General features: G+C 30.5%; 1 protein-coding gene across 5 annotated transcripts; it reads left to right on the top strand.

The window, feature by feature from the left end:
- Positions 1–9: 9 nt before the first annotated feature.
- LOC142326160 (ubiquitin thioesterase otubain-like) lies at positions 10–25,417 on the top strand. 5 transcript variants are annotated; one of them, XM_075368404.1, is made up of 9 exons: positions 16–166; positions 1,869–2,026; positions 7,889–8,042; positions 12,062–12,114; positions 14,915–15,129; positions 19,864–19,948; positions 22,297–22,494; positions 23,434–23,655; positions 24,883–25,416. In XM_075368404.1, exons 3-8 carry the CDS (start codon positions 8,000–8,002, stop codon positions 23,644–23,646), a joined length of 807 nt encoding a protein of 268 aa, XP_075224519.1. In that variant the 5' UTR covers positions 16–166; positions 1,869–2,026; positions 7,889–7,999; the 3' UTR covers positions 23,647–23,655; positions 24,883–25,416. The 5 variants fall into 5 exon arrangements, with proteins under 5 accessions (XP_075224522.1, XP_075224518.1, XP_075224519.1 ...); XM_075368407.1 differs by lacking the exon at positions 1,869–2,026 and having other exon boundaries at positions 10–166; positions 7,991–8,042; XM_075368403.1 differs by lacking the exon at positions 1,869–2,026 and having other exon boundaries at positions 10–166.
- The last annotated feature ends 1,872 nt before the right edge of the window (positions 25,418–27,289 follow it).

Genomic DNA, 27,289 nt, shown 5'->3' with positions numbered 1-27,289 from the left:
CGTAAATTTGTGTGTAACTGTTGGTAGCACATAACGTTAACGTTAGTGTTTGTGGTTTGTTGCAGTTATTTCGTGGGTAAATTGGTTAGTCCGTTTACATTAAATTATTATTTTGAAATTTAATGTTTTTAAGTACCATTAACACTATTATTTACTTAATCTGAAGGTAAGTTTAAAGTCATGATTAGTTATTTTTTAATATCTAGCTACATAACCTTTAACGTACAGCGAAAATGTATAACTTCATCGTAGGTACTGTACTTAACGTTTAATATATATATATATATATATATATATTAAACTTTATATATATATATGTGTGTGTGTGTGTGTGACTTAATATATCAAGTTTTTATATTACTTAAATTTAATATTGTATTTGTGTTTTTAAATTAAATGAAATATAGTTTTATTGTTTAAAAAAATTAAATTAATTTTTGTCTTTTGTTGAGTTCCAATTGTTCCTTTTTTTATGATCGTCTGTTTATTTTGCTCCTATTTCCCTTGAATGTGCTATATACATATTTTCAAGAGATGGATGGTGTGTTTAATGAAAGGCTGCAAACACTTGTCACAAATTTAATGAAGAGACAACTGATTTAAATTTAGCATGCTAACCACTATACATAAGTCTGGCCATATTCATAATTTCGCTGTTAAACACACTCCTCGAGGAAAGTTGTCAGGTGACTGAACTGCTACAGTAGATAATAAACTCCAACACATCAAGGATACTGTATTGGCATGGAGCTCTTCATCCAGGAATAACCGTCAATAGGTTATTATTTGCAGTTTACGAATAGAGCACACTAAATTTACTCATGGACACCTAATGAATCAGATTGATGCACCTGTTTGTGTTTGCTGCGACTGCTAACTAATGATACATCGCATCCTTGTGGACTGTGTCTGTTATTCGGCATTGCATCGGAAATATAATTAGGAGCTAACATCTGAGATATTCTAGGAAGCAATATGATGATGTTATTGAATATCTATTGTTTCTTAAGGCTGTGCATCTATATTTGATTTTTTAATTTATTGTAATATGTTTTTTTAGTATTTTATATTATATTTTTACTTTTTTCCTATTTTCCTGTGTTATTGTGCATTTATTTTGTTCGTATGTATGTTATATTAGCATATTGTTATAAAATTAGTTTTTTTTATTATATAAGTATTACTTCCAGGTGCTAGTAATGAACCTTCATTGTGTGCCCCAAAAAACAAAAAAAAACAAAAATGACCTCGCGTCTGAACTATCAATTTAAATTAAATTTTTTTTGCAAACATTCTATAAATTACAATAAGACAATCACTAATAAATAACAAAAGGAATAGTGATGCAGAAAATAGTTTAGAATAATGATCAGTTAAAGTAATGTGTACTTAATGGGTTAATGCTATAATGGGTTAAACAAACAAAGAAGAAAATTATGATAAAAAAAGGAATTGTCCATTATCTGATCAACCTTCAGTTTTCCATTCAAAATAATACAGATTGAACTTTTCAAATATTTTTATCATTATCTTATGTTTACTCGATAAATTGTATGTGTTATGGTTGAATGAAAGTTATTAGTTAATTAATTTTTCTTTGATGTAATACTCTTGCCAATTTTCTCATATTTATTCTTATTATACAGTACAGTACATACTGCATTACCTACAGTATTAGTTCAATAAAAGTCTACTTGTTATCTCTCTAATATCTTAAAGTAGGGTAAAATTATTATTGTTCTCAATTGTATTTCATTTAGTAGCACTTTATTCCATTATTCGCAGTTTGCTCCATTGTCAGTTAATTATTTTGTTTGTTTTCATGTACAATATTTCTAAAATTTGGTATCTACCCTTATTGAAAAAAGACGCAAATTATCAAAAGAGTATGGCATTATACTGAAACAAAGGAAATGCAGTAATGATCACAAGATGAAGTTATTTCTTAGAAAAAAACTTTTTGTAAGTGCAATATAGCCAGTTGAAAAGCACAAAAAAGAAGTATGATCACATAATTGGCTGGAAGGTAGGTTTCCTTTATTGACAATAGTATACTTCATACATTGCTGGACAGAAGAATTAACTATAGCATTTTGTAATGTGATCTTCAGTTAAACATGTGTTAAAGTACTGCTGTAGATTAGAATAGTTATATGGGAGAAATCTGTTTTCACTGTTGAAAATCTATCTTTAAGAAAGAATGGTGAACCAGGCAAAATTGAAGATGTGGACAAGAGCATCCTCACCAGACAGAAGAATAATGCCAGATAGGTCCTGTCGTAAGTAGGTTGTTTGGTGGAATTTGTCAAGAAACAAAGATCTTTTATAGCAAGTTCTGGAAAGGTCAGTACGTACTTTATGCAATGATATTAAAGCAAAAACTGTTAATGGTACAGTTAGAACTAAAATCAGCCAGTTTTCATATTATGAAGGTAAATTATAAGAATAATTTTGTTGATCCAATCACTGGTGCAGATAGAGGGGTTGTGGGGAACAACTGTTTCTGAATAATAAAAAAACAGAGTATCTGCATGGCAACACTTGAACAGCTTCCTAGTGAGTTTATATGACTGCAGCTAAATGCACAGTCTAACAATAGAAAATTACTTAATGCTATTCTTAAACAAATAATACAGAATTCTTGCCCCTAAAAAATTAAAAGTGGTTCAAGTTTCTCAAATACATTTTCATTCATATATTTCATTTAGGGTGTTTGAGATAACAGACAAGTTCACATAAAAACTTGTGTATATATGTGATCCAGTGTCACCATTCTAACTCTGAATTATAATAAAACCATCACACATCAACAGAGGAATATGCAACAGGTCTATCTTGTAGTAGCTGTCAGGCTCTTCAACTATCACGCTAGACATTTCATGAATGCAAGCAAAACTGTTTATATGTAGTAAAAAATTGCATTCTAGCACCAGATTGTATTAATTACTCTTTTTTTTTATTTGAATATTTTTGCAGGGATCTGTGTCTAGAGTGGATTTTTAAAAATCTAAATTAACTAAAAGCCTAAATAAATTTTTTTAATTATCAGATAGAAATTTACTATCTCAGACAATAAAATAATATAAATTATTCAATTGCACAAGCTACTGGTAGATAATGAAACTTATCTTGTTAACATTTTAGATATGTAAATTATGAATTATAAATTTTTAAATTTATTGTTTCCCTAAGCCAGTCATGTTTAAATTTTACTTGTTCATTAATTGTATTTTTGTCTGGTCTTTTTCAAACTACTGTAAAAGGTGAGAGAAAAAAGTCCATTTTTTTATTTTTGTCATTTCTGGAGTTACATTCTTATACTAATTAGATGATTCCATTATATTATGTGTCACTTTGGCTATGTATTTAAGCATCATCTTTTTTTTTTTTATCAGTTATTGTTTTCCTTGATTTCTTCAGACTGGTTTAACCAATTTTTATGAGATTTTTACATGATTTCTCAGTACAGGTGATTAATGCCATTTAATTTTGATTACAGTTTGTCAAGAGGATGTGCAGATTGTGTCACCATAGGTCCCATGTCTAACAATTTTACTCAGGAGTAGAATGTTTTTATGTAATTCAGTATTGACATGGAGGCTGATATTCTTTTGGTTCATTTTGTGTACCATTGGATCCTAAATTAAAAGGATGACATCAAAAAAACTTTTTTCATACATCATAAAAATTTCCTTATTTATTAGCCAAAATAGTTTACATACTAAAAAACATATACAGTTAAAAATAAATATGCCCTTGAAGGAAATTTATGTTTTTCAACAAGGTTGTGTCCCATAGCATACAATGAACTTTGTTCTGAATTGACTTAATGATTATGAAGTCAGTATTTTAGGTTGGTAACCCAACCTAGAGTTCTAAGGTTCAAATCCTAGTAAAGGCAGGTACTTTTATATGGATTTGAATACTAGATCTTGGTTACTGGTGTTCTTTGGTGTTGGGTTTCAATTAACCACACATATCAGGAATGGCTGACCTAAGACTGTATAAGACTACTTCATTTACATTCATACATATCCTCATTCATCCTCTAAAGTAATACCTTACGGTGGTTCCGGTGGCTAAGCAGAAAAAGAGAGAGGTTGACAACCCCAAAGCCCAGATCTTATGAGGTCTGTAAATGAAGTAATTGGACTGGTTCAGAAAAACTTTTTATTTACAGTCCAATTATACATGGACTCTATTACCTTCAAAATAGTTCACTTGGGAAGCCACACAATGCTTCAAATGATCTTCCCACTCTTCATAGCAGTGTTGGAAGTCAGAAACCAAAATATCCTTCAGGTGGTCAGTTACATTTTTTTAATGTTTTCCACAGTTTCAAAATAGTGTTCTTTTAAAGTCGGGAACAGGAAAAAGTCCCAGTACCTCAAGTATTGCGTGAATAAGGTCATTGAGGAACTACAGGAATGTTATTCTTGCCAAAAACTCATTATTAAGAGTGCATTGTCATGACACAGCATCCAGTTATCTTTAATGGCTGGTCTCACGCAAGCAACTCTTTTCTGCAGTCTTTCAAGAATTTCTCAGTAAACATATTGATTCAGGCTGTTCTGTAGGCAAGAACCCCTTATGGACAATGCCATTGCTATTGAAGACACAAATTAGCATGGTTTGGATTTGCTCATTTTTGCTTTTTTGGGATGTGGTGAATTTGAAGTGTGCCACTGGCAATTTGTTTCTGGATCGTACTCAAATATTCAAGATTCATCACCAGTAATAACATTTTTTACTTCAAAATCAGTTTCAATTCGCCCTAGAAGATCACAGCACACTTCCACCCTGTTGTTTTTCTGTTCAACAGAGAGGTTTTTGAGACCAGTTTTGCACAAACTTTTTTCATGTCCAATTTGCTTGTCAAAATTTGATAGATTGTGGTATGGTTCTAATTCAGTTGTTCTGCAATCATTCTGACAGTTAATTGCCAGTTGTACTGTATCAAGTAAACTGGCAAGTTTACTTGATACAGTAAAGTGAAGTTCTCCCTGAGAACTTCAGGGAGAAATGAGATTGCATAACTTAGAATATGTAATAAAATTAATTTAAAGTATGCCGATATGAATCCACAAAGTTGTTAAAGACAAGGCTTATTAATCATTTTCCTCCTAAGTACTAGATACTGAAGGGAAAGTTCTTTGTAGCCAAATATGCATAATTTTCCTGGCTTTGTTAGAAGAATTATGTAACTCTTACCCTGATATTTACTAATTTATTTATTAATTTAATTTCTATTGGAAGTTTTTGTTTACTGTATATTTTATTAAATTAAATCTTCATTTAATTTAATATTATCTGGACTATACAGTATAGGGAGATGTCTTTAATCATAATTAGTTGGTATATTTTGGTGGTGTGGATTGGTGAATTGATATATTATTAATATTTGTTACTGATAATATTCATTTTCAATATATACTTAGTTTTAATTATATTTTTTTACTTGAAATTTAAAAAGTCGATTGTGTTAATAATTATTGTTTTATATTACTATTGGTTTTTTATTGAATACTACCAGATTATGATCACCTTCTTTTAACTGTAATATTACTTTGCGAGTAATTACATTACTGGTAACTGTTACATCTTCCATTCAAAATTACTTAACACTTAATGCTACATCAGGTAAAAACAATTGTTAATTTATCTTGTAAATAAATATTAGCTACAATTATCTGCACAGTAATTTTGACTTGTCCAACATTTTATTAATGCTGCTGTTACTTCATTATTAGCATATCTGTTTTTATTAAGTATTTTTTGTATTACATTTAGTTTTATTTTAATGAGAAGTTAGTGTTCATATCCTTTATATTGTATGAAAGAAAAATTATTTAAAGATGTAGTATATAATTGTTTGTAAATTATTTAAATACACAAATAATTATTTAAGTATAAAATTTAACAAAACTTGATTAAATAATAAGCTTATTAAAAATTTATGAAAAAAATTAATAATCTATTAGTGGATTATTAACAAAACAAAATTAAACACGTTGTGGCTTATCAAAGAAAAATTATATAAAGATAAATACTGATTTTATAGTCAACTTTATTGCATTGATTTAAAAACTAAACTTTTATGGATCTAATAATTTTATATTAACCACTGTAATAAAAATTTTATTTTAGAAAATTTTAGAAAATATTTATTTATAGAGTTAACACTATTAACAAAAATATAAACTGAACAATTAATGAAAGGTAAAACTGAATTATCAATGAAAATTGTACTTTTGGTAAATTGTATTATTAAATACATATGGTCATAATTGCAGTACAAGGAGTGTTGAGAAGTCCTTGCAAAATCAAGAAATGGTGCTCACATTATTGAGAAAATTTCTGCACCATAGTTTAGTTTCGTTTCCTGCACCTCCACTACGAAAATACGCCTAATAGTTTCAGTCAGATTTTCATTATTCTGTTATTGGCAACATTTAAGTGTATCTAGTAGACTTGAGAAAAATAAACATAAGAGAATTGTGTGTGGCGATGAAATATTACTTTTTGAAAGTAAAAACTGTATGGTAAAAAATTGACAGTGATGTTATTTTATTTCAAAATGAATTTCCTGGTAAACTGTATCATTTTATTTACTTATAAAATTCTTAATTTAGGTGAAGGGGTTTAAAAAACTTATATGCGGGAAGAGGAGGTCTAAAATATTATGAGTCGGCCCCATTGATTTGAACAGTTTACAGGTGAGGTTTGGTTATTTTCAGAGTGATCATGTAAGAACAACGCTAAACTTTTCGGATGGTCCGACAAGGTTACATCTGCAGAGAATAATGAAAAAATCATTGATATAGTGATGGGAGGGCAAAAGATTAAAAGTGTGTGAGTTTACCAAGATTATAGTCGTCCCAAATGAAAGGTTATGTCATGCATGTTTTACATGAATATTACATATCAGAAAACTGTTTACAAAATGTTTGCTGTAATTCCTTACAATCGATCAAAAGTGTGGTTGAGTAAACATTTTACGTGGTTAGAGACTGTTTCGACCTAATGAGAGAAATTTTTGCGTACTGTCAGAACAGTTTCTTAGATACATCACTGCTGACTTTAAACCAAGGAACAGTCGAAATAGCAGGTTGCCATCTTGAAAATTGCTTCAAATAAGATGAGAACTGTTCTATTAGTGAGAAAGGTTATAGCTTTTGGAATGCTCGTGGCATAATCTTCATTGAATTTCTAGAAAAATGTAAAACAGTAATCAGGCAAATATATACATTTTTACTGAATCATTTAAATGATGAAATAAGAAAAAAAACAACTGAATTTGATGAAAAAGAAGGTTCTTTTTCACAAGACAATACACCAGCTCACTCTTCTCAATTTGCAACAGCAAATTATATGAATTACAGTATAAAATTCTTTTGTATTCCTCCTACCTTTTGCCAGACGGCATCTTCAGACTGTTTTCTTTTTTAAAGTATGAAGAAGGGGCAGGGAAGATATTTATGCAATATTTTGAAGTTATTGTTAAAACATCTAATTTAAATACTTGGATAAATCATATAATAGGTTTGAGATAAAAAAAGACTGGAGAATATTTGAAAAAAGATTTTTTCTAAAAAAATTGTCTTTCTTTTTTGCCTGGAGTTATCAAATACTCATAAAAATTTACTTGCATAAGTTTTCTTCTGTAGATTTTTCTTCTTTTTTTTGTAAATGTACTTACTTTCTGAAAAATTTTCATAAAAGTTTTTAAATTGTGTAGTTCTTTGTGCTTACATTTTTTGTTGTCAGACTATATTTAAAAAAAGCAATTATAAGTTTTGACTGTAAATAATATAATGTAAATCTTTCTAGAATTTGTATAAAACATTTTTTCTGTTTGTAATTAATTTTTTTTGTATTTTCATTTCAGATTTAATAATTTTTCTTCTAATGCATCACTGAGTGTTTATTAAATTGTGTATTTATATATAGTGAATAAATAATAGTTGATATATTTTACATATTTTTATAGATATTGAATATGGGGGATGCAAATGCTAACTCAGATGGTAAATATAATCCAGGTATGTTTTATGACTTATTTTTAATGGAGTGTAAAATTCATTCTTGTTCTTGAATGCTTTTGTTTAATAAATAATCCTACCTATTTTAATATCTATACCTATTATTTTTATTTTATCTCAATTTACACTAATATTTTATGTTCTCTTCAAGGAAATTGAAGATATTTTTATTCAGCGACATTTTGTGTTTCATACCAAGTCCATTTTTATGAATTTTATTGTAAAAAAACCCCTAGACATGAGAAAATAAGATTTTTTGAATTGGTTATAGAAAAAAAAATTGTGAATAAAAGCTGCATTTCATCCTGCAAGGTTATATATGTTCTGCAAGAAATTTGTTTGGCAAGGAATGTGATTTATTTTTTATAAAACTCTAAATTTCCTAATGTTATCTGCAGTACCAGGTAATTTTATTAGACTTCAGTGTACTAAAGTAATATTCAAAGGTGCCAATAATGACCAGTTGTATACTTTATAAATAAGTGTGAAAAGTGTCAACAGTCCTTTTAAGCAGTTATTTAAGTACATCATTATAGTAGTTTTGTTAAAACAACCTGAACAAGAAAAGTTTAAGTTTAACATTTACATGCCTTTTGGGTAGTGTACATCTGAAAAAATAATAATACTATGACTATTTTTCAAGGGAATTGATTCTTCATTTACCATCTTTCTTTATTCATTTATTTTATTTTTCATTTTATCTTTAATATAATATGATTATACCCCCTTAGGGAAAATCATCTGGAAATTAAAGAGTTCGTAATTGGACTCCTGGTGAGAACTACATTAGATTAGGTCATCATGAATTAGAATCCATAATAATGATACAAGTTGGAAAGAAGAGGCAGCAGGGTATTTTATCAAACTATTAAAAGAATGATTAATGCAAATTCAGATACTGGAAATGCAAGAGTAGAATAATTAGAAATAAAATGGCAGGAAAAGTATGTTCGAGTGAGCTAATCATTGAGGCCCTATCATTGATCATATGCTGTTTATATGTTCACTTCTAAATAATTGATTTAGTTAGTTTATTATATAGATATAATGAAACTCTTATGAGGCAGTAGAGAATTGAAATGCCACAATATTTGAAGGAAGGTACAAGAGATTTGGAATTTATGGTTTGGGTAAAAAAAAAAAAAAAATAAATTAACAGGAAGTAGACTTGATAGAATTTACATAGGATGAATTAGTAATTGTGAACACTCTTGAAAAATCATAAAAGAAGATATATAGAGAGGCTAGTTCAGAAGATTTAAAAATATATCAGACAGTGTTGAATTATACTAATTATGAAAATACTCAAGAGCAGATATAGTGAAGATGAGATTATATTAAATAAAAAAGCTAATGAAAATCCCGAATTTAATGTAAGAGATACAAGACAGTTTAAATAGAATTCATACCCTAAAATTACAAATTGACATCTGAATACCATACACTTTTACTGTTTATTGTTCGCATACACTTTACAAATTTAGAATTTTTCTACATTAAAGTTTTCACAATATTTTATATATTTCCACTAGGATTATCATAAATGGTTTGAGTATTATTTTCTGCCCTTCGTAGCTTTGTCATTAACATTCTACTTTTAGAATACTAAAAGTAGTTTTGAGAATGGAGGTACACCGAAACATTCATTAATTATAACTCTTAGATTAAATCACTGTTCTCGGTGTTTGCACTCTTAATTGCCCTATATTATTCATTACTTTATTTTTCAACAATTAATTTTACCGATTAATGCTTGTTAATTAATTTATGCTTACAATACTTTTAGATAGAGTTTGTTAATTATTCATAAACAATTACTGAACATCGTGTCTTGTCTTGCATATCAATAATTTATTGCATTTCACTATTACTTGTGGTCTTTTAATATTGTTAATCCTGAATGGCCAAAGTACACTGGTATGTATCAAAGGCAAACAAATTCAGTGGCTGTACTTTTAAGTGGAGTTGTACAAAGTTCTCAGACATCACAAACCTATAATAATAGCTGAAAAGAAAAAAATGTAAGCAGACACCTAATGGTGCCATAGGGCAGTGTAAGAGCATTGTATGGTGTGCTATATTTATCTGGTTTCATAGTAACATTGGTTGATGCATTATTATTGCTACTTATTCATTTTTTTCATAGTGACATTGGCTGATGCATAATTATTATTACTTATTTGATTTTTTTCATAGTAACATTGGCTGATGTGTATTTATTGTTACTTATTCATTTTTTATAATGGAAAATTTGTAAAAGTGCCTAGAAAAATGACAAGCGTGATTGGGATTTGAGCTCACAATCTTTTGGATAAAATATAGATGCTAACACACTACTGCAGATGTTTGCTAACAATACTTCTTTATTTAATATAGAACCTGAATTCTTTCAATTATTCATATGCAGTTGAAGAGATGGCTGAAAAGATTTGAGTTGCTAACAGCATTGTTTGCTGTACTATTCTAACAAAAGATGAAGCATGTTATTAGAATTTACAGCTAACCTTTATGAGTACAGAAACATTTTAGTTTTGGTCATCTTTCATTTAGAATATCTTTAAAACTATTAGGTACAATATCCAGTTTAAAAAAATTGAGTGCAGGGAGGATAGTCTATTCTATTATGTCTGTTATTTCAAGTGTTTAGCCCTGCAGTGTTAGGGATTAAAGGGAGAGAGAATAAAGAAAATCAAAACAATGTAAAGATTTTATTCCAGAATTGTGTGCAAACTTATGGAGGATAGTAACAAAAATTGTACATTAATATTCAGAAGAAATATCTGAGCATGGAAACTACTGTTAGGAACATATGCAGTTCTACTGTACAACAGCAGTATTACTTGGAAATAGGTAGCATATTTCTTTTTTTAATCTTTCAAATAATATCTATATTTTCAATATAGCTACTATGGACTTTGTTACAATTATTATTTTACTTTATATTGTTGTTTTTTTCTCTTTTTTCCAAGTTTGTTTATCATTTCATGTTGACGTTTCTTTCTCTATTCTGATGACTGCATCGTAAATTGTGGCTTTTTGATCTTGACTTGAAATCTTTGAAGTCTTCCCCAAAAATGTCTAATTTTTACTAATTTGCTTAGGTTTGATGTCATTATGTTCACAGTTCTCTAGAAAGACAACACATTTGACCCATTCAAGTATAAGTAAAAAGAAAAATCATTCACTATATTAGTGCAAAGCACCATTACCTCAGTATCACTATAACACACTTGAAACACTGTATGTATGATTGTATTCCCAGACCACTACTTCATATTTTCTTCACTTTTGCATTTAATTTATTAATTACAAAAAATTCTTCCATACGTTTGAATGTAAGGATGAGAGCATTTGTACTATTTTGCTAGTGTTCCAGGAATAGAAATAAAATAAACTTTCCTGAGAATTTTTTGACATACTTAAAATACAGGTGAGAATATCATAGGTGTTGGAAATTATATTTGGTGCATGACGTCCAAGTTTACCACTTTACAGATTAATTAAAAATCTGGTTTTATTTTACATTACAATAGTAGTATGTTCCAAATATTTTTTATCAAGTGTATTCTACCTGAGTGAATATAGAAAGTAATAATAACCTTAAAACAATTTATTTATTAATATTTTATGAATTTCTACTGATGAGCTATGCGGTAGTGGAGCTAGAATTTATATTTTGTTGAGTGAAGTAAATATAATTTTTTGCACCATATTTCCCTTCTGCTTTCTCTCTTCTCCTTTAATAACCAACCCTTCTTCTCAAATTCTTGACTGGTACTTTTTTCACATATCCTATGACAATGTTCTAGAATATTCTACCATTGCTTTCTTTCTGTGCTAAACTATCAGTCATGGAGAACATTTATTTATTATCATTTGTTATATGAAAGGAAGTAGCTGAAAAGAATACATATATGTTTGTAAAAACTATGTCTATTGCTTCTTCTTTCCTTATGTACTATTATTATTGTTATTTATTCTTTGTAAAACTGTTACAGAAAGTTATGTTTTATTTTCAGGGGAAAACCAGGATGATTTAATAATGCAACAACATAGGGAGATTGAAAAAGAGGTGATAGTTTATTTTCTATTGATTACAGGTCTAATTAATTATTTGTATAATGTTTGCAAAGAAAATATCCCTTTTTTCTTTGTTATTAATTTTTATTTAGAAATATATGTAATTTATAGTATAAGTAACAGTAAAATAGTATGAATACAATTTACATTAAAAAAACACAATTTTTCATTAGTTGCAGCATGTGTGTTTACAAAAATTATTTTATTGTTAAGAGATAATGAAGCCCTCCAGTTATTATTGGTATTACATTATTGTATTTGGCATGATGTCAGTTTTGGGCACAAGATTTTCCTTTTTTTTTTCATGACATAGGTCGTTGACATATTTTCTCTTTTTTGATAAATTTATACCTAGAGCTTGATTCAGAATACATGTTTCACTCATTTGTCCTTGACGTTCTGTTTATTACTCCCAAAATGTATTTTGTGTTTTTAGTGACAGAAACATTGCAATCCCTCTTAATTTTTTCTTCCTTCACTCTTATTTCGTTCAAACATCTTAGAAAAGACATCTTAGCCCGAATGTCTCGCAGCTGGCACAGCCATTATTTAAAATATTCTTTGTCTTTTCATGGTTCACAGATATATTAAATTATTGAAATCAGTTTCTCTCAATTAATTGTTGTCTAATGCTTGTTAATTATTACCTTTTATTATTACTCTAATGTTGAATGCTTGTTAATTATTAAACCTTCTTCTTTTGTCTCCAGTCATTTGACTGGTTTGATGCAACTCTCCAAGATTCCCTATCTAGTGCTAGTCGTTTCATTTTGGTATACCCCGTACATCCTACATCCCTAACAATTTGTTTTACATATTCCAAATGTGGCCTGCCTACACAATTTTTTCCTTCTACCTGTCCCTCCAATATTAAAGCGACTATTCCAGGGTGCCTTAATATGTGGCTTCTAAGTCTTGTCTCTTATTTTAGCTATATTTTCCCAAAATTTTAAGATAATACATATTTATTAAAATCTTAAGATAATTCTAAACTCTGAACATGTAAAAAAACAAAGTAGGCTACTGTTTCTTTTTTTATGGTGCATTTTTTTAATCTGCTCAATTAGTTTTATTACAGTTACCTTGCATGTCCTTTTGTAATAATCCCTTAAAAGCTTTTATTATCAGTGGATATTCACCTTATCTCTTTTCTTTTGTGTTTGAGTAAAGATTTTCAAGTTTAATGTTTGTTTTACCCAGCACAGACAACTCAGGATATTTCCTGAGCAAGGACTGTAGGAATTTACTCTGCTCAGTATTTTGATTCTTGCTGTACAAAATCCATTATCTTTCCCTTTTGCCACCTTCTTGCCCATTATGACAATTACATGTAATTGCATACTTCTACTCTTTGGATAAATAAGTTTCAATAAGAAGTAATAATTCAAATTAAAAAAATAATTTTGTGCCATATTTTTATTTTTGCCTATACAAATAATTTTGAGCGAAATATTTAATGTATATGAATGAATTACTTTTAAATTTATTATTAAATTCAGTATTTTTTTACATCCAACCTTTTTAGAAAAATAGTGTTGGTATTTTTTTATATGGAATGTAACAAAAAAGTATACAAGTGTACTATTTATACTTAAGATCTGATTGAAAAATCATTACAATATTTGGCACAAATGTTTGTATCAACTTTCTCCGTTAAACAAAAAATTACAATGTAAACATCTCCTAAATTTCAAAATGGTGGCCATGTAATTTTTTTACTCTTATATACCTGTGGAATCAATTTTAGTTTTAGGGAAAAATATTTCATCAACTAAAATGTTAAGCCTTTTATTATAAACAAAATGACACCATTTTTTTTTTTTAAATCAGCTGACAAACAACCGAATAATTGCAGAAAATTGATGAAATGGTTTTCAGCTGGATTTTATTTATCTCTACCACTAATAAAAAATTACTAAACTGAAATATTTTTATTATTGGAAGCCATATCAATCCATTGTGGATGTGTAGCCTCTTTTGTTTACTCCTGACAAATTCCCCCCTCCAGACTCTTCCATGCCTCTCTGTCTCGAGCCCTGCACTTCCAGTTGATTCTGGCAATCCCTTTGATTTCTTTATCCCATCAACCTGCAGGTCTTCCTCTTGGCCATAGCAGATATCTCAGAGACCAGTTCAGCACTAACCCATTCAACAGTCATCCTCTAACCTTACAATGTGCCCTATCCACTGCCACTAGATCTTTTATATTCTCCAGCATATATGTTATTTTTGTAATATGATACTGACTGTTAATTTAATTATAAACTTGAATTTTAAATCAATTAATTTAAATATATATTACTAATGATATGTTAAATTTATGGATATATCTAATTAATAATTAATTATTTAATAAATAATAAAATAAATTCATTTTAGCAGAAAGTAGTTATTGTTATTGTACTGCAGCTGCTATATTGAGTATGTATGATATTGTGATAGTACTAGCATAGTAATCTGTTATTTTTGTTCTTCTAATGTGTTTTATTTTTTATTTTCATTGTTATCATGGTTTTTTATATTTTTGAAAATTGATTATTAACTTAACTGTTTTGATATAACTTTTTCTTTACCTGTGTTTTACTTTTTGAAAATGGAAATTTATTTTCATATTGAAATGGCAGATATGCACTTATAGACAGAGTGGCACACTGTAATAGAGCTGAAGCATATTACCCGTATGCAGATGATATGCTTCCCAACTCCATTTTAGTAGAATTAGAATTTTTTTTATTATTATAAAAGCTGCCACTATTTTAATATATTCATAATAATTTTGGTAATTTTTGTAGATATCAGATTCTATTGCATTGGTTGGAGTGAAAGAAAGTCTGAGCAGTTTGGAAAATGAGTATGCAGATGATGATGTATATAGATCAAAAGTTCAGGATTTATCTAACAAATACAAGAGCATCAGACGTACGAGACCTGATGGCAATTGTTTTTTCCGTGCTTTTGGGTTTGCTTATCTTGAAGGGTTATTAGATTGTCAACAAGAATATAAGTGGTAAGATTTATCAAATTTTTTATGTCTTTTATATAAATATAGTATACTCTTGGTATAAATTCTCTCTAACATTTAATCTGATTTAGCTCTTAGATTAATTTTTTCATTAATTATATCAAATTTTTTTCATTGTGCGATTAGGTCAGTAAATCTTCAATTATTTTTGGATAAACCCCCCTCATATTTTTTACTTTAATATTTGCTATGTACACTTGAATGTACTGTGTTTTAATACATAATATGAATTATTTGTAGATTGTCTAAAATAAATTATGAAGCTAATTAATATAGTAACAGAGCTAGGACCTATACCCTCTCTTGAGATTTATATGACTAGCCCTTGGTTTTCTTCATCAACCTAATATCTAGCAATTAGAGAATTTTTAACCATCAAATAACCCATCAAGGGCTAGTAACAGATAGTATTAAAAATATCATTATTTTATAATCTGCTTAGCACGTTTGTTTACAAATTAGGCCTATTCAAAAATTATCAGATCTTTTTTTTCTCTGAATGTATCTGGTTTTTTAATGATAACTTAAAGTGATGTTGCACTGGCTCCGAGTGCACATGCATAATTTTTTATAGTACATAGTTTTTATAATTTTTCATAAAGCAAGTCAATTGCTGCCAGGAAGAAAGTTTATATGTGTGTAACGTGATCTTATCACATTTTCACTTGCAGACAACATTTTTACATGTGGAACAACAGAATATGTTTAACAATACTGTGGTGTCAAGTTTTGCCAAAAAGTTAGTGATACCCCCAAAGTGAAACGATTAGTATGATTTAGTGGGTTTTTGATTACAACACTGGCAATTACACAACTTTAAATTTCAGCCATTCTCCAAGCTGAAAATATTGCTGAAAGAGCCCCAATTTGATAACCAAGAGAAGAGAAAGGTACAATTGTTAGGTCTTGTCTTTAATTGACTCCGAACAAATATATTTATTTGTGCAGTTTCAGTGTTACTTTTGTGAATTTTGTTCTTTGCTTGTTAGTAATTGAGCAATTAAATGCACAGGGTGCTTACATTGTACGATTGAACTTGGTGAGATTGCCATTCATAGGGGGTTGGATGTTGTCTTGTTGCGGAATCCATATGTTGAGACCGGTGAACTACCAGGTTTATCTTGGAAAAAATTTTATTTTGGTTCTGATAGCATGTCTGCTGTACTGTGCAGAAGGGATCTTGACTGTGTTTTCATTTGATAGCACTCTAAGGTTATCATTTTGCTGTCCGTGTGGATGTTCGGAACTTCTATATGTACGTTGTGAGTTCGTATTTTCAATATAGAGATCCTGCTGATTGTCATCTTGAGTTCTGGGATAGAATCCTACGATTCTCTGGTACCTGTCCAATCCTTATTGGTGAAGATGTGAACGTTAAGTCACTTTTGTGCCATAGCGGCTTCACCGATGATGGCAGTGAATTAATTGAGGGTGTTTTAGCCCAATAATCTGCAGTTACATAATGTACCTGGTGAGTTTCCCACCTACACAGGTTATGTAGATGGGTGTCAACGTTTTGGTGGAACGAACGTCAATGTTGGTAGGTTTATTCCTGTTAATGTTTATTAGCAGGAATTATGTAACTAGAAGGTGGTTGATGATAGTTCAAGCAATCATCGATTGATTGTGTATGAGATTGCTGGTGGTTTGAGTGAGTGCTACAGATGTAACTTTCTGGTTCAGCAGGGTCATCATTTCCTGCACAGGCATACAGACTGGAAAAAGTTTATAGAATTTCTTTTGGCCAGACTTCATGTTTTGCATCAGAATCTGGATGTTCTGGATTTGGAAGACCTGGCAGAAGTTTTGTTTTTTTGTGGTTCTCATTGACGCCGCCAAATGTTAAGTGTCTCACTCCATGGTGGAGCAGGGAATTGACTTGTCATTTGCAGAGAGCATCTCAGCATGAGGGTGATCTGGAATGGCGGGCGGTCCTTGTTGGTGAATATAGAGAACTTAGATCTCGATATTTTCATAAAGGTTGGACATCAAAGAGGGATTCCTGATGTTCTTTTATGCATGAACAAGGAAATAAGGATTCTTGGGAGGTTGTATATAGGATCTTGGGACACAAACAACGAAAGGACATATTTCTGTCTGCTCTCTTTACCCGGCTTGATGTAATCTCAGACATGTCTGGAATTTTACTAAGATTACTTCACGATTTACTGCCTGATGATACTGAAATAAGTGAGACTGCATACCATCAGCGGGTGAGGTGTGAGGTTGCTCAGTCTTGTTGGGGTACAGTCTTCTTGGAGATTACTGAAGCCGAGGTGCGTCAAGCTATCTATAGTCTAGATAGAGGTAAGGCTCCTAGTTTTAATGAGGTAACAGTGGAGCTCCTTATTCGCTCGATAGGGGTAATTGTGAGGAAATATCCTCCAAATTCTTGTTTGGAGGATACTTCTCAGTGTGTTGGAAGAAGGGGTTTGTGAAATTATTGTTTAAAGGTGGCAACAAGGATTCCACTGTTAGTTCTTCATGTAGGCCTTTGACGTTACTGCCAGTTATTGGTAGGGTCATTGAAAAGGTTCAGTACCTTTGTATAAATGAGAGGTTGACCTTGTACAGTTTACTAATGGATAATCACTAGGGTTTCATTTTGGAAAGGGTACTGGGACACCGTACTTCGTGTGATGTGTGTGGTAACCTCCAGTCAGAAGGAATGTATCCTGGGAATTTTCCTGGACATTTCTTAGGCATTTAATAACCTTTGGTGGCCTTCTGCTATATACCAATTGCAGAAGAGAGATTTTTGCACTGTTATGTTACAGGTTATGCATGGTTATTTCAGTCGTCAGGATGTGCTGCTCTACAAGAGCAGCCATGAAGTAGAAAGACATTGTCCAAGGGTTGTCAGCAGGACAGTGTGTTGGGTCCCTTGTTGTGGGTGGTGGAGTTTGATTTACTTCTGCGGCTGAGGTTGTCCAGCAGGTTTTGCATTGTGGCTTATGCTGACAATGGGCTCCTGTTGGTCAAAGGAGGTTTGCAGAGGGGGGTTGAATTCCGAGCCACTCAAGTATGCAGGATGCTTGAGCTATGGGGTCATCAACATAAGATGTCATTTAGCCCAGAGAGGACCACAATGATGCTCCTCAAAGGCCATTTGGCTGTGTGATGGTGAGTCTGCATATTGATGTCAGGCCAACGTATTAAATATGTTCAGGTTCAAAAGTACCTTGGGGTGTTTCTTGATGAGAAATTGCGAGGAAGACCTGTAATGCTTTCTTCAGAATTTAACGTGTGGTCAATCCTGATTGGGGTCTTAACTTTAAGACTGTGAGTATCTTGTATAAGGGCATCTGTGAGGCAATTATGCTATATGTGGTGCCTGTTTGGGTGGATAGGCTAAAATTTAAAAACTATCGGGATATTTTGTTACGGGCTCAACACCTTATATTGCTGCTAATGGTAACGGGTGGTTTTCGTACAATTTTACAGGATGCGGTCTTGGTGATCGCAGGTCTGAAATTGTCAGATTTGATTGCATCTAAGAAGCAGCATCATTGTATTTCTAAGAAATCAGGTGAATTGACTTCGTTGAAAATAAAGGAGCTAGAACAGCATGGTGTGGGTGACACCCACACCATGTTGGCATGCCACAGGGTGTGTAGCGTGCCAAATGGGATGAGATGGAGTGTGGGCGTTATACTCATGTCTTTTCCCTAATGTTGTTGATTTGCGGGACACCTCTTCTGTACACCCAAACAAGTATGTGATGCAATTTCTTTCAGAGAATGGACAGATTACAGAAATTCGGCCTGGTGGACTCTGGTATGTGTCCGCAATGCAGATTGTTGGACAATGCTTATCATGTGATCTATAAATGTGCTAGGTATGACTTCATGTGCACAGAGTTCATTTTTTGGCTTGATATTATCCGGTCGACACTTGATCTCCATGTTAATTGGATAAACCAGCCATGTGGGTGATATCAGAAAGTTTTATTATATACTTGATGAGAGAAAGGGTTGCTGAAGGGGTGTGTTGTTCCGCTTGGACTTTCCTTCTTTGTGTATACGTTTGATTTTATTGTTTTATGGTTTGTTAGCTGTTGCTGTTTTTGTTTCTGTTTGATTATAGATTTGTTTGCTTTTCGTTAGTTATATTCTATGTTACTGTTATGTTACATTATTTATTGCTATGTTTTGGTAGTGTTTTTGTGTTGTGTTTTATGATTCGTTGTGTGTTGTAACTCATTCTTACCTTTTGGGTGGGTAGAGTTCAGTTCTTTCGTTTTCTTAGAAAGTCATTCAATCTTGTTTGAGACTTGCTAGATGTGTTTTATTTGGAGTTTATGTCAGTAGTACACCAATGGGAATGTTGCTTGTGGCATTTGCATCAGTGGCATCCTGGCTGATGCTTGACTGAAAGATGTCATTGCCAAGGTACTGAAGATGGCCTCTGGTAAAGCCCCTGAGGACTAGGTACAGAGGGGTTGGCGTGGTGACTGAAACCATCAATGAAGGGTGTCTTTCTCTATGGGGTCAGGATGGTACAACTTGTAGCCATACCAAAAGAGGATTTCCAGAAATGTTCCAACAATTTTAGAACCACTGGATTGAGTGTGTTAAGCCACAAGGGGACTTCTTTGAAAATTAGAATTGGACACTAACAGGTAATATGATTTTTCCACTGCAGTGCGGTAGTTTTAGAACAGACTTTTTATTTTTAATTTTGTTTGCTTTTACTAGTTTGTGTGATTTTTTTTGTTAGTTTTCAGGATTTGGCAGCCAAAAGTAAGGACTGGTTGATAAAACTTGGGTTTCCACAATTCACATTGGAAGACTTTCATGAGACTGTTAGTATTACAGAATTTTAAGTAATATTTCATTAAAAGTTGTAAAAATTAAATTAAGTTGTAAAATTGAAGATAAATTTAATTTTCTGCTTAGTATATTAGTAGTATCTTGCTATTTACAGTTTTAACAAACAGGTACACATTTTGCCAGTGTTTTAAATTTTATGCCATATTTTCACTGGAGAAATTGGATTTTATTAAAAAAAAAAATTGTTATAGTAAATAAGAGTTAAAACATCAACATTCTACACTTAAATAGAATAGGTGAATAATATTATTGATCATAATTTACCTGTTGTACCAAACGCTTATGATTTAAACTTACAGAATGCAAAAAAAAATATTTCTACTAAGAATTTTGTATTATGCTTAGCTGTGTCCATAATCTGTGGTGACTCAATTGAACATATCTATATCCATGGTGGTGGAGATACTATAATGGTCAGCTTTAGTACTATAACAGAGTTTGCTGAATGGTCCTACAAAAAAAATTATTACTGTAACACCTACAAAGTAGGTACAGTAATAATTTTTTTCTTGTAAGTTGCTAGTTATGTTTAACTTTCGCTGTATGAACTGCTAGTGAGGCTGACAATTACAGATAAACAATTAGTATTATTAATTCATAATTGGGATAACCCTGATTAATAAATGTTGATGTTTTTATTATCACCCTTTGCCCTACCTTGATCCTATCTCCATTATTGGTTTTGTAGTTGTAGGTCTATTCCTATTAGATCTATGCTGCGAATACCAGGATAAGGTCCTGGTTCATCCTTGGTTTCTGGTAGGCAGGTTGTCAGGGACTCTTCTTCTGTTCAGTAGTTGCATTACTTATCCGATGGCTGAAAGTGCTTAACAAGTAAGCTAAACTGGGTTTCCTATTCTTCTCCTTTCAGTAACCCAATGACTGTAAATTCTGTGTAATTATTGAGAAAGTAGTTAGTATGATTTGGCATATGGGGTTGCACTCATAAGTTATTTGTCTTTAGTTTAACTTATCTTAACTTTTCTAAACTATGATGATAATGTTATTTTGTTATCTCTTTGTACATAGGTTGTAAATTTTATTTTTGAACTCTAGTCTCAAATCTCTGTCCCTTTAACAGCAATCTTAATTTTGGAAATAAAAAAAAAAAGTTAAGAGCACAGGTTGGGTACATAAGTATGGTAGGTGAGGGATGACTGACACTGAATGAATATTTCTATACAAAACTCACAAATTAGCAGTGACAAATGGGCTGGTTCCTATGTGTCCCATAAAATGCATTCCCATAGTATCGGAACAAAGTTGGCAGCGAAATGATTCATTCCACATTTTTCTGATTATTTTGTGACATAACCCACTGAAATACGTCTCTTCTGCTCACAAACTGTTAAATGTCAATTTGACTTCACCAAATTGTTCACTTGGACGATGTGGGATGTGTTTGTTGACGTCAATTCCATTCTTGGTTGAGCATTATCTTTGGTTGATTCTCTATCATTTTTAAAATGTTTTGGTAAACTTTTTATTAAGATTAATAGAAGAGTTTAATTCAACTCTTTATTCATGTAAGTCACTTATTGTAAAAATTACAGAAAACTCCAAGCAATACCTACTTCGAATTATGCGGTGCAAAAACTATTTTTTGTAGATAAATGTGAGTGGTGGGAAATGTTTATTAGTTCCTATGCTACACAGCAATGCCAACAGCATGTCTCAAAATATCTCTTAAGCGCTAGAGAGATAAAAAGTTAATTACTTTTTGAACAAACTTTGTAGTATTAATCCTGTTATCTTAGTTTTTCTTTTAACAAGTGTATTTTTTGTCGGAAACACTTTCTGTTAAATCTAATATATTTATATTTGAAATAATAGAAATTTTAAAACTAATAGACAAAACACATGCTTTCTCTCATTGATGAAAATGTGATTGCTTTCAATGAAAATCTTTACTTAAAAAAGCAAAGACATGGAAGCTCTCTTATAAGCATTGGCTCATGATTCCTAGAAGCTGTTATTTTTTCAATTTTCATTAACTTTTATTATTTTCAATTACTACCTTCAAAATAGTTTTTCACATAAATCAAGACTCCCAGATTGAGAGGTGACTAAAAAGTGCTTGTTAAAAGATTGTTTCATTCAACAATGACCTAGTATTTTATTATCTGACCTAGTATTATATTAAATCATTTTTTGAAGTTTTTAATCAACATCTATTTTTAAAGTTCTTTTTTTACTTTGCTTTACATTATCATTTATTCGCATTTGTTTAGAAGTATGTAAGATGTAGCATAAAATAATAGTTAATTTGTGGATTAATTAATTGAAAGAATATAATCTGATGATCCTAAAATATTTTCAGTTTATGGAGGTTGTAAATGTTGTGGGAGGCGGTCCTAATGCAAAGGAGGAATTATTTAGATTGTTCAACGATCAAGGCTATTCTGATTACGTTGTTGTGTATTTGAGGTTGATCGCATCAGGCCAGCTTCAGCAAGACTCAGATTTTTATCAACACTTTATTGAAGGCGAGAGATCAGTTATAGACTTCTGTCATCAGGTAATTTTTTTTTAAAATGTTTTTTGTTACTTTCTATACATTTATTTGAAATTCTCCTCTTATTAAATTTTGTTGTGCTCTTTCTTAGTAAAAGCCATCTTCTGGTTTGGACTCTGATATGCGGTTTTTTGAAAAGCTTAATAATTAATTTTATTTGTGTTATTAGCAAAATCATGCTTTTCAGAGTACTACATTCTTCAACAAAAATTTATTTATTGAATGAGAATTATTGCAGATATAAAGAATTGAAAGATATCTATTATTATTTTTTGGATTATTACATCAGTTTTTTTATTTTATCTGTCTATTCTTCTTAGAGCATATTTTATTCAATTTTTAATCTTTAATTGAAGATGAAAATAAGAAGAAGTTTAATTTTATTTGAATACAGTGAATAAATTAAGATAACTAACACAGCATATTGTCAAGGCAGCGTGCATATTATTAAAGAAATAAAGTAAGTTTTTATTACATATGTAAAATTAGATAAAATATGAAAAACTATTTGAATGAAATTTTTGCAGTCAAGAGAAATATTTTCAAAATTATATTATATCAAGAAAGATACATAGGAATAAAGAAACAAAATCTCTACAGGTCAACATGTAGTTAGCCATGTAAGTAAGAAATGTACCTACGACAACCGGAACAGTTAGTTTGAGTAAGCTATAGAAGGTTTAGTCTTGAGTTCATAAGTGGATAACTTTGTTAATGAAGTAAATGAATTTAAAGGTAAATTTTGAAGTTGATGTTAGAAGTATGATAGTAATTAGAGAAACTGTTGACATAAAATTGATAGGGATTCTATTTTTTTGATGTTATTCTATCGCCTTGAAATTGATTAATTATATTTTGATGTAGTTCATAAATTATTAAACGTTTAGTTAATTTTAATTTTTTCTAACTGCATTATTAGAGTAATATTGTTCATGATTTCAGGAAGTAGAGCCAATGTTTAAAGAAAGTGATCATATACATATAATTGCTTTGAGTACAGCGTTAAATGTCGGTGTGAGAGTGCGTTACATGGACAGAGGTGATTCATCTGAAGTGATAGCTCATGATTTTCCAGAAGGTTCAAAAGTGTCAGTACATCTTTTGTACAGACCTGGCCACTATGATATCCTTTATCCTAATTCATCGTGTGGATAACGCAATTAGGTATGTAGATTTATGACCTACATCACAGTTTATTTTGTTTAATGTATTTGTATGTGCTGATGACAAAAATGATTTTTTTTCTCTATCACTACATCTAGCTATCATGGAACCACAGGCGAGATGGTAAACTCTGATGGGTAGTTTTTATTCATCCTTTAAATTCTTTCAATTCCTTATCAGTATCCCTTCTTCACTATTTCTTTCTGAGAATGAAGATCTGACCATATTAGGTTCTCCATGCTGAGGATGCAAAGACCTGAAGAGCCAGTCCATCCATGTGTTTGGTAGGTGGCTGTCTGTGAACTGACTCAAGGACTTAATTTCCTGTCCAGTAACTGCACAAAAAGCCTAATGCCATTGCCTGTTACGAAAAAAGGATCTCTTAGTCCTCCCCTTTCTGAAACATTTAATACCACATACTGCTGATATGCAGATAAAAAGGAATGAGTCTGAATTACTTCAGTAGCCATGTCTCTGAATTTATGGCTAAATGTTAGCATTCAGCCATAAATTGGTTAATAAACCATAACTCGCAGATTATGAATAGTCTTTTAATAATTTTCATTCTAGATTTTTAGTTGTTACTGTTAATGTACATTTTACATAAAAAGTAAATTAATTTTAAAATGTTGGATATTTTAATGCATTAAGTTTAATCAAATTTTATGTTTTCTTTAGGTTTGAGAGAGTAAAATAATAACAGCCAATAACATAAATTGAAATTTCTCTTAATATTAAATTGTTTTGCTGATAAGACTATGGAACTTGGTGTTTCACCATTTTCTGTTTGAATTAAAATTTTTATTTATAGTACGCCCCTATTTTTTAAGATATTATGTATATTTATTATTTAAATATATTTACTGATTTAGTAATAAAAGGCTATTTATTATTTAACAAAAAATAAAGAATTCGTAATTTTTATTTTAAAATATATTCTGATGTAGTATTATCTACAACTAAATTTTTATGGCAGATTAGTTTTATGAAAACTGACAAAAATAAAGTTAGTTAATTCATTTTAATGAGGTTTAGTCTATTGCTAGGAAGCATTTGGCTAATCTGTTTATCAGTTAGTTTAGTGAAAGGAATTATCATGATTGTTGTTTATGATTCTGTTCTTGATGATAGTTATCTAGATTGGAAACAGGCTTACATTTAATCAACCTCATTCTTTTCAGGAAAATTTATAAGAAAAGACTTCATAAATTTTTTTTATGTTTACAGATTAACTTGTTTACTTCAACATCCTCCATCGTTGTACATTGTTTGGATAAATGATTAATTAATATTATTAATTATAGTTATGGTAATAGTAACAGTTATTAAAAAATGGAAGAGGACATTTTATTCTATAAAATTTGTGCGGTGTAAAATAGAGCGCAACATAAAATAAAATGAAGCGATAAAATTAGAGTATCAGTTTGTGAACATGTGTGTTATTAGTTTGGAGGCATGCAATGGATTCTGTATTGAGTTTTGTAGTCTGTTAAAAATCTATGCCTCTCATATTTTTCTTTGTGTCAGAAATGGTTATATATATATATATATATATATATATATATATTTATGAATTGATATTATGTTGGTGATACTAAAAATTACTAATAAAAGTGTAAATAAACTAAAAATAATCTGTTACTTCATATTATTTTGTCTAAAATGTGTGTGTGTGTGTATGTGTGCATGCGTGCATTAAACGTATTGTAAATAATTAAACTTGTACGATAGGGTGTTTGTTGTAATCAATAAAAACTATTATTAGTCAGTTTTTTATTTAATTTCTATCCTTGATAAATACATACTTCATTCCTTTGTTTTATCTATTTATTAGGAATTTTGAAATATCTTTTTATTAGGAATTTTGTTTTATCATTTTTTAGGAATTATTTAAAAAAATGATCTACAATCTGTGTAATTTATGCATTTTTAACATTTCTGACCGATTCAGTTGGACCAGTTTTCTAGAAAATCAGACATATTTGTGTCCTAACTGCTTGAAAATATGCCCAATAAAAATATAACTTCTACTGTAATGCATATAAAGTTCAGATATGTCTTTGACGGACTTTACTATAAAGTTTGTCTTTATTTTTGGGGTAACAAACTTAAATTCACTTTTTCATGTTACATGAATTAAATATATTACATGAGGGTGTTTGATAAGTTCATGTAAAGTCTAGTTTGTAGTTCATAATTTTTGAGGTGATTCTTAGTTTCCACAACTCTGCTAGTAAACTACACTAAGTTTCAGTTACTCTTTTATAATTCTGTTGTTTGAGTTTCTTACGTATTGACATGTAAAAAATGAATAAGAAAATTTTGTGTGGCAATCAAAATTTTCTTTTGAAAGGCAAAACTGCACAGGAAACAAAAGCAAAGTTAGATAAATATTATGATGAGAAGGTTGGTTATTTTGGAGTGGTCACATTGGCGTAAATAATACTGAATATTTTGGATGGCCTGTCAAAGAAGTTCAGCGGTAGAAAATTTTTAAAAATCCATGATATGGTGATAGAGGATAGAATATTGAAAGCACTTGAGATTTCTAACACAGTACACATCTCAGTTGTATAGGTGCATCATATTTTTACACGAGTTGTTTACATATGTGAAAAATATGTGCAAGATGATGGGTGCCAATTTGCTCACATTTTGTAGAAAGCATGAATGAATAAACATTTCTAAGAATAATTTACAGCTGTTTGTTGTAATCAAGAGTAATTTCTGTACTGTTTCATAATAGTTTGTGAAACTTTGATAGATCACTAAACATTCAAAACAGTGGATTTTGCAGTGCAGTGGGTTGTTGCCTTTCAAAGAAGGCAAACATTGGTTCATCAGCAGGAAAGGTGTTGGGCATTTTCGTTTTGCATGCCTGTGGCAAACTACCACATTTAATGTCTAGGTAATGAACCAACTCATTTTTCTGTAATTGTGACAGCATATCCAACAATTACACTACAGAATTCTTCCAGATCTCCTAATTGCTAGACTTAGCACCTTTGGTCTGTTATCAGCTTACAATTGTAAAGAAATGGTTTGCTGGAAAGAGATTTATATGAATTGAACAAGTTATAGCCAAAACATCTGTCTATTTTGAAGACTGATTAATATAAGAATGGAATTGAAAGCTTGAACATCATTGAACTAAGTATGCAAACTTGAAACAAGATTATGATAAGAAATAAAAAAAAAGTTTTTCCCTGAAAAATTGTATCTTTATTTTTGAACAAACTCTTCAAATATCTCATAAAATGTTTACATTTCCTTGTTTCAAAAGAAATTTGTCTAATTAGAGGAAACATTGGGAGTATTTTATGCTGGCTGCATTATATCACTACCACCTTTAAATTCTAAATATCCCAAATATTCTAAATAAGGGTTATTTATATTGTAAATTGAAGAATTTTTCTTTACTCTTCAAGTAAGCACAAAACAAAAAGCATAATAGATATAAAATTATCATACACATATATGAAAAAATTCACATATTTCTTGAAAAGATTCAAAGCCTAGACATCAACCGATACAGGGTTCATAACCCTCAGGTTGAGAAACGCAAAGTGATGCTAACAGTGTTTTGAGATTATACACAGGCCAATTTATTTTGATTATTTGGAAGAACAATGTA

Source organism: Lycorma delicatula, chromosome 6, assembly GCF_047948215.1.
Source record: "Lycorma delicatula isolate Av1 chromosome 6, ASM4794821v1, whole genome shotgun sequence".
Lineage (NCBI taxonomy): Eukaryota > Metazoa > Arthropoda > Insecta > Hemiptera > Fulgoridae > Lycorma > Lycorma delicatula.
This window is presented reverse-complemented; position numbering and strand designations above follow the sequence as displayed.

Excerpts from the sequence above, each read along its gene's own strand:
- LOC142326160 (XM_075368408.1), top strand. The coding sequence starts at position 8,000 with ATGGGGGATGCAAATGCTAACTCAGATGGTAAATATAATCCAG. Across the intron at positions 8,043-12,061 it reads AGATGGTAAATATAATCCAG|GGGAAAACCAGGATGATTTA; the intron begins GTATGTTTTATG and ends TTTTATTTTCAG. Across the intron at positions 12,115-14,914 it reads ATAGGGAGATTGAAAAAGAG|ATATCAGATTCTATTGCATT; the intron begins GTGATAGTTTAT and ends TAATTTTTGTAG.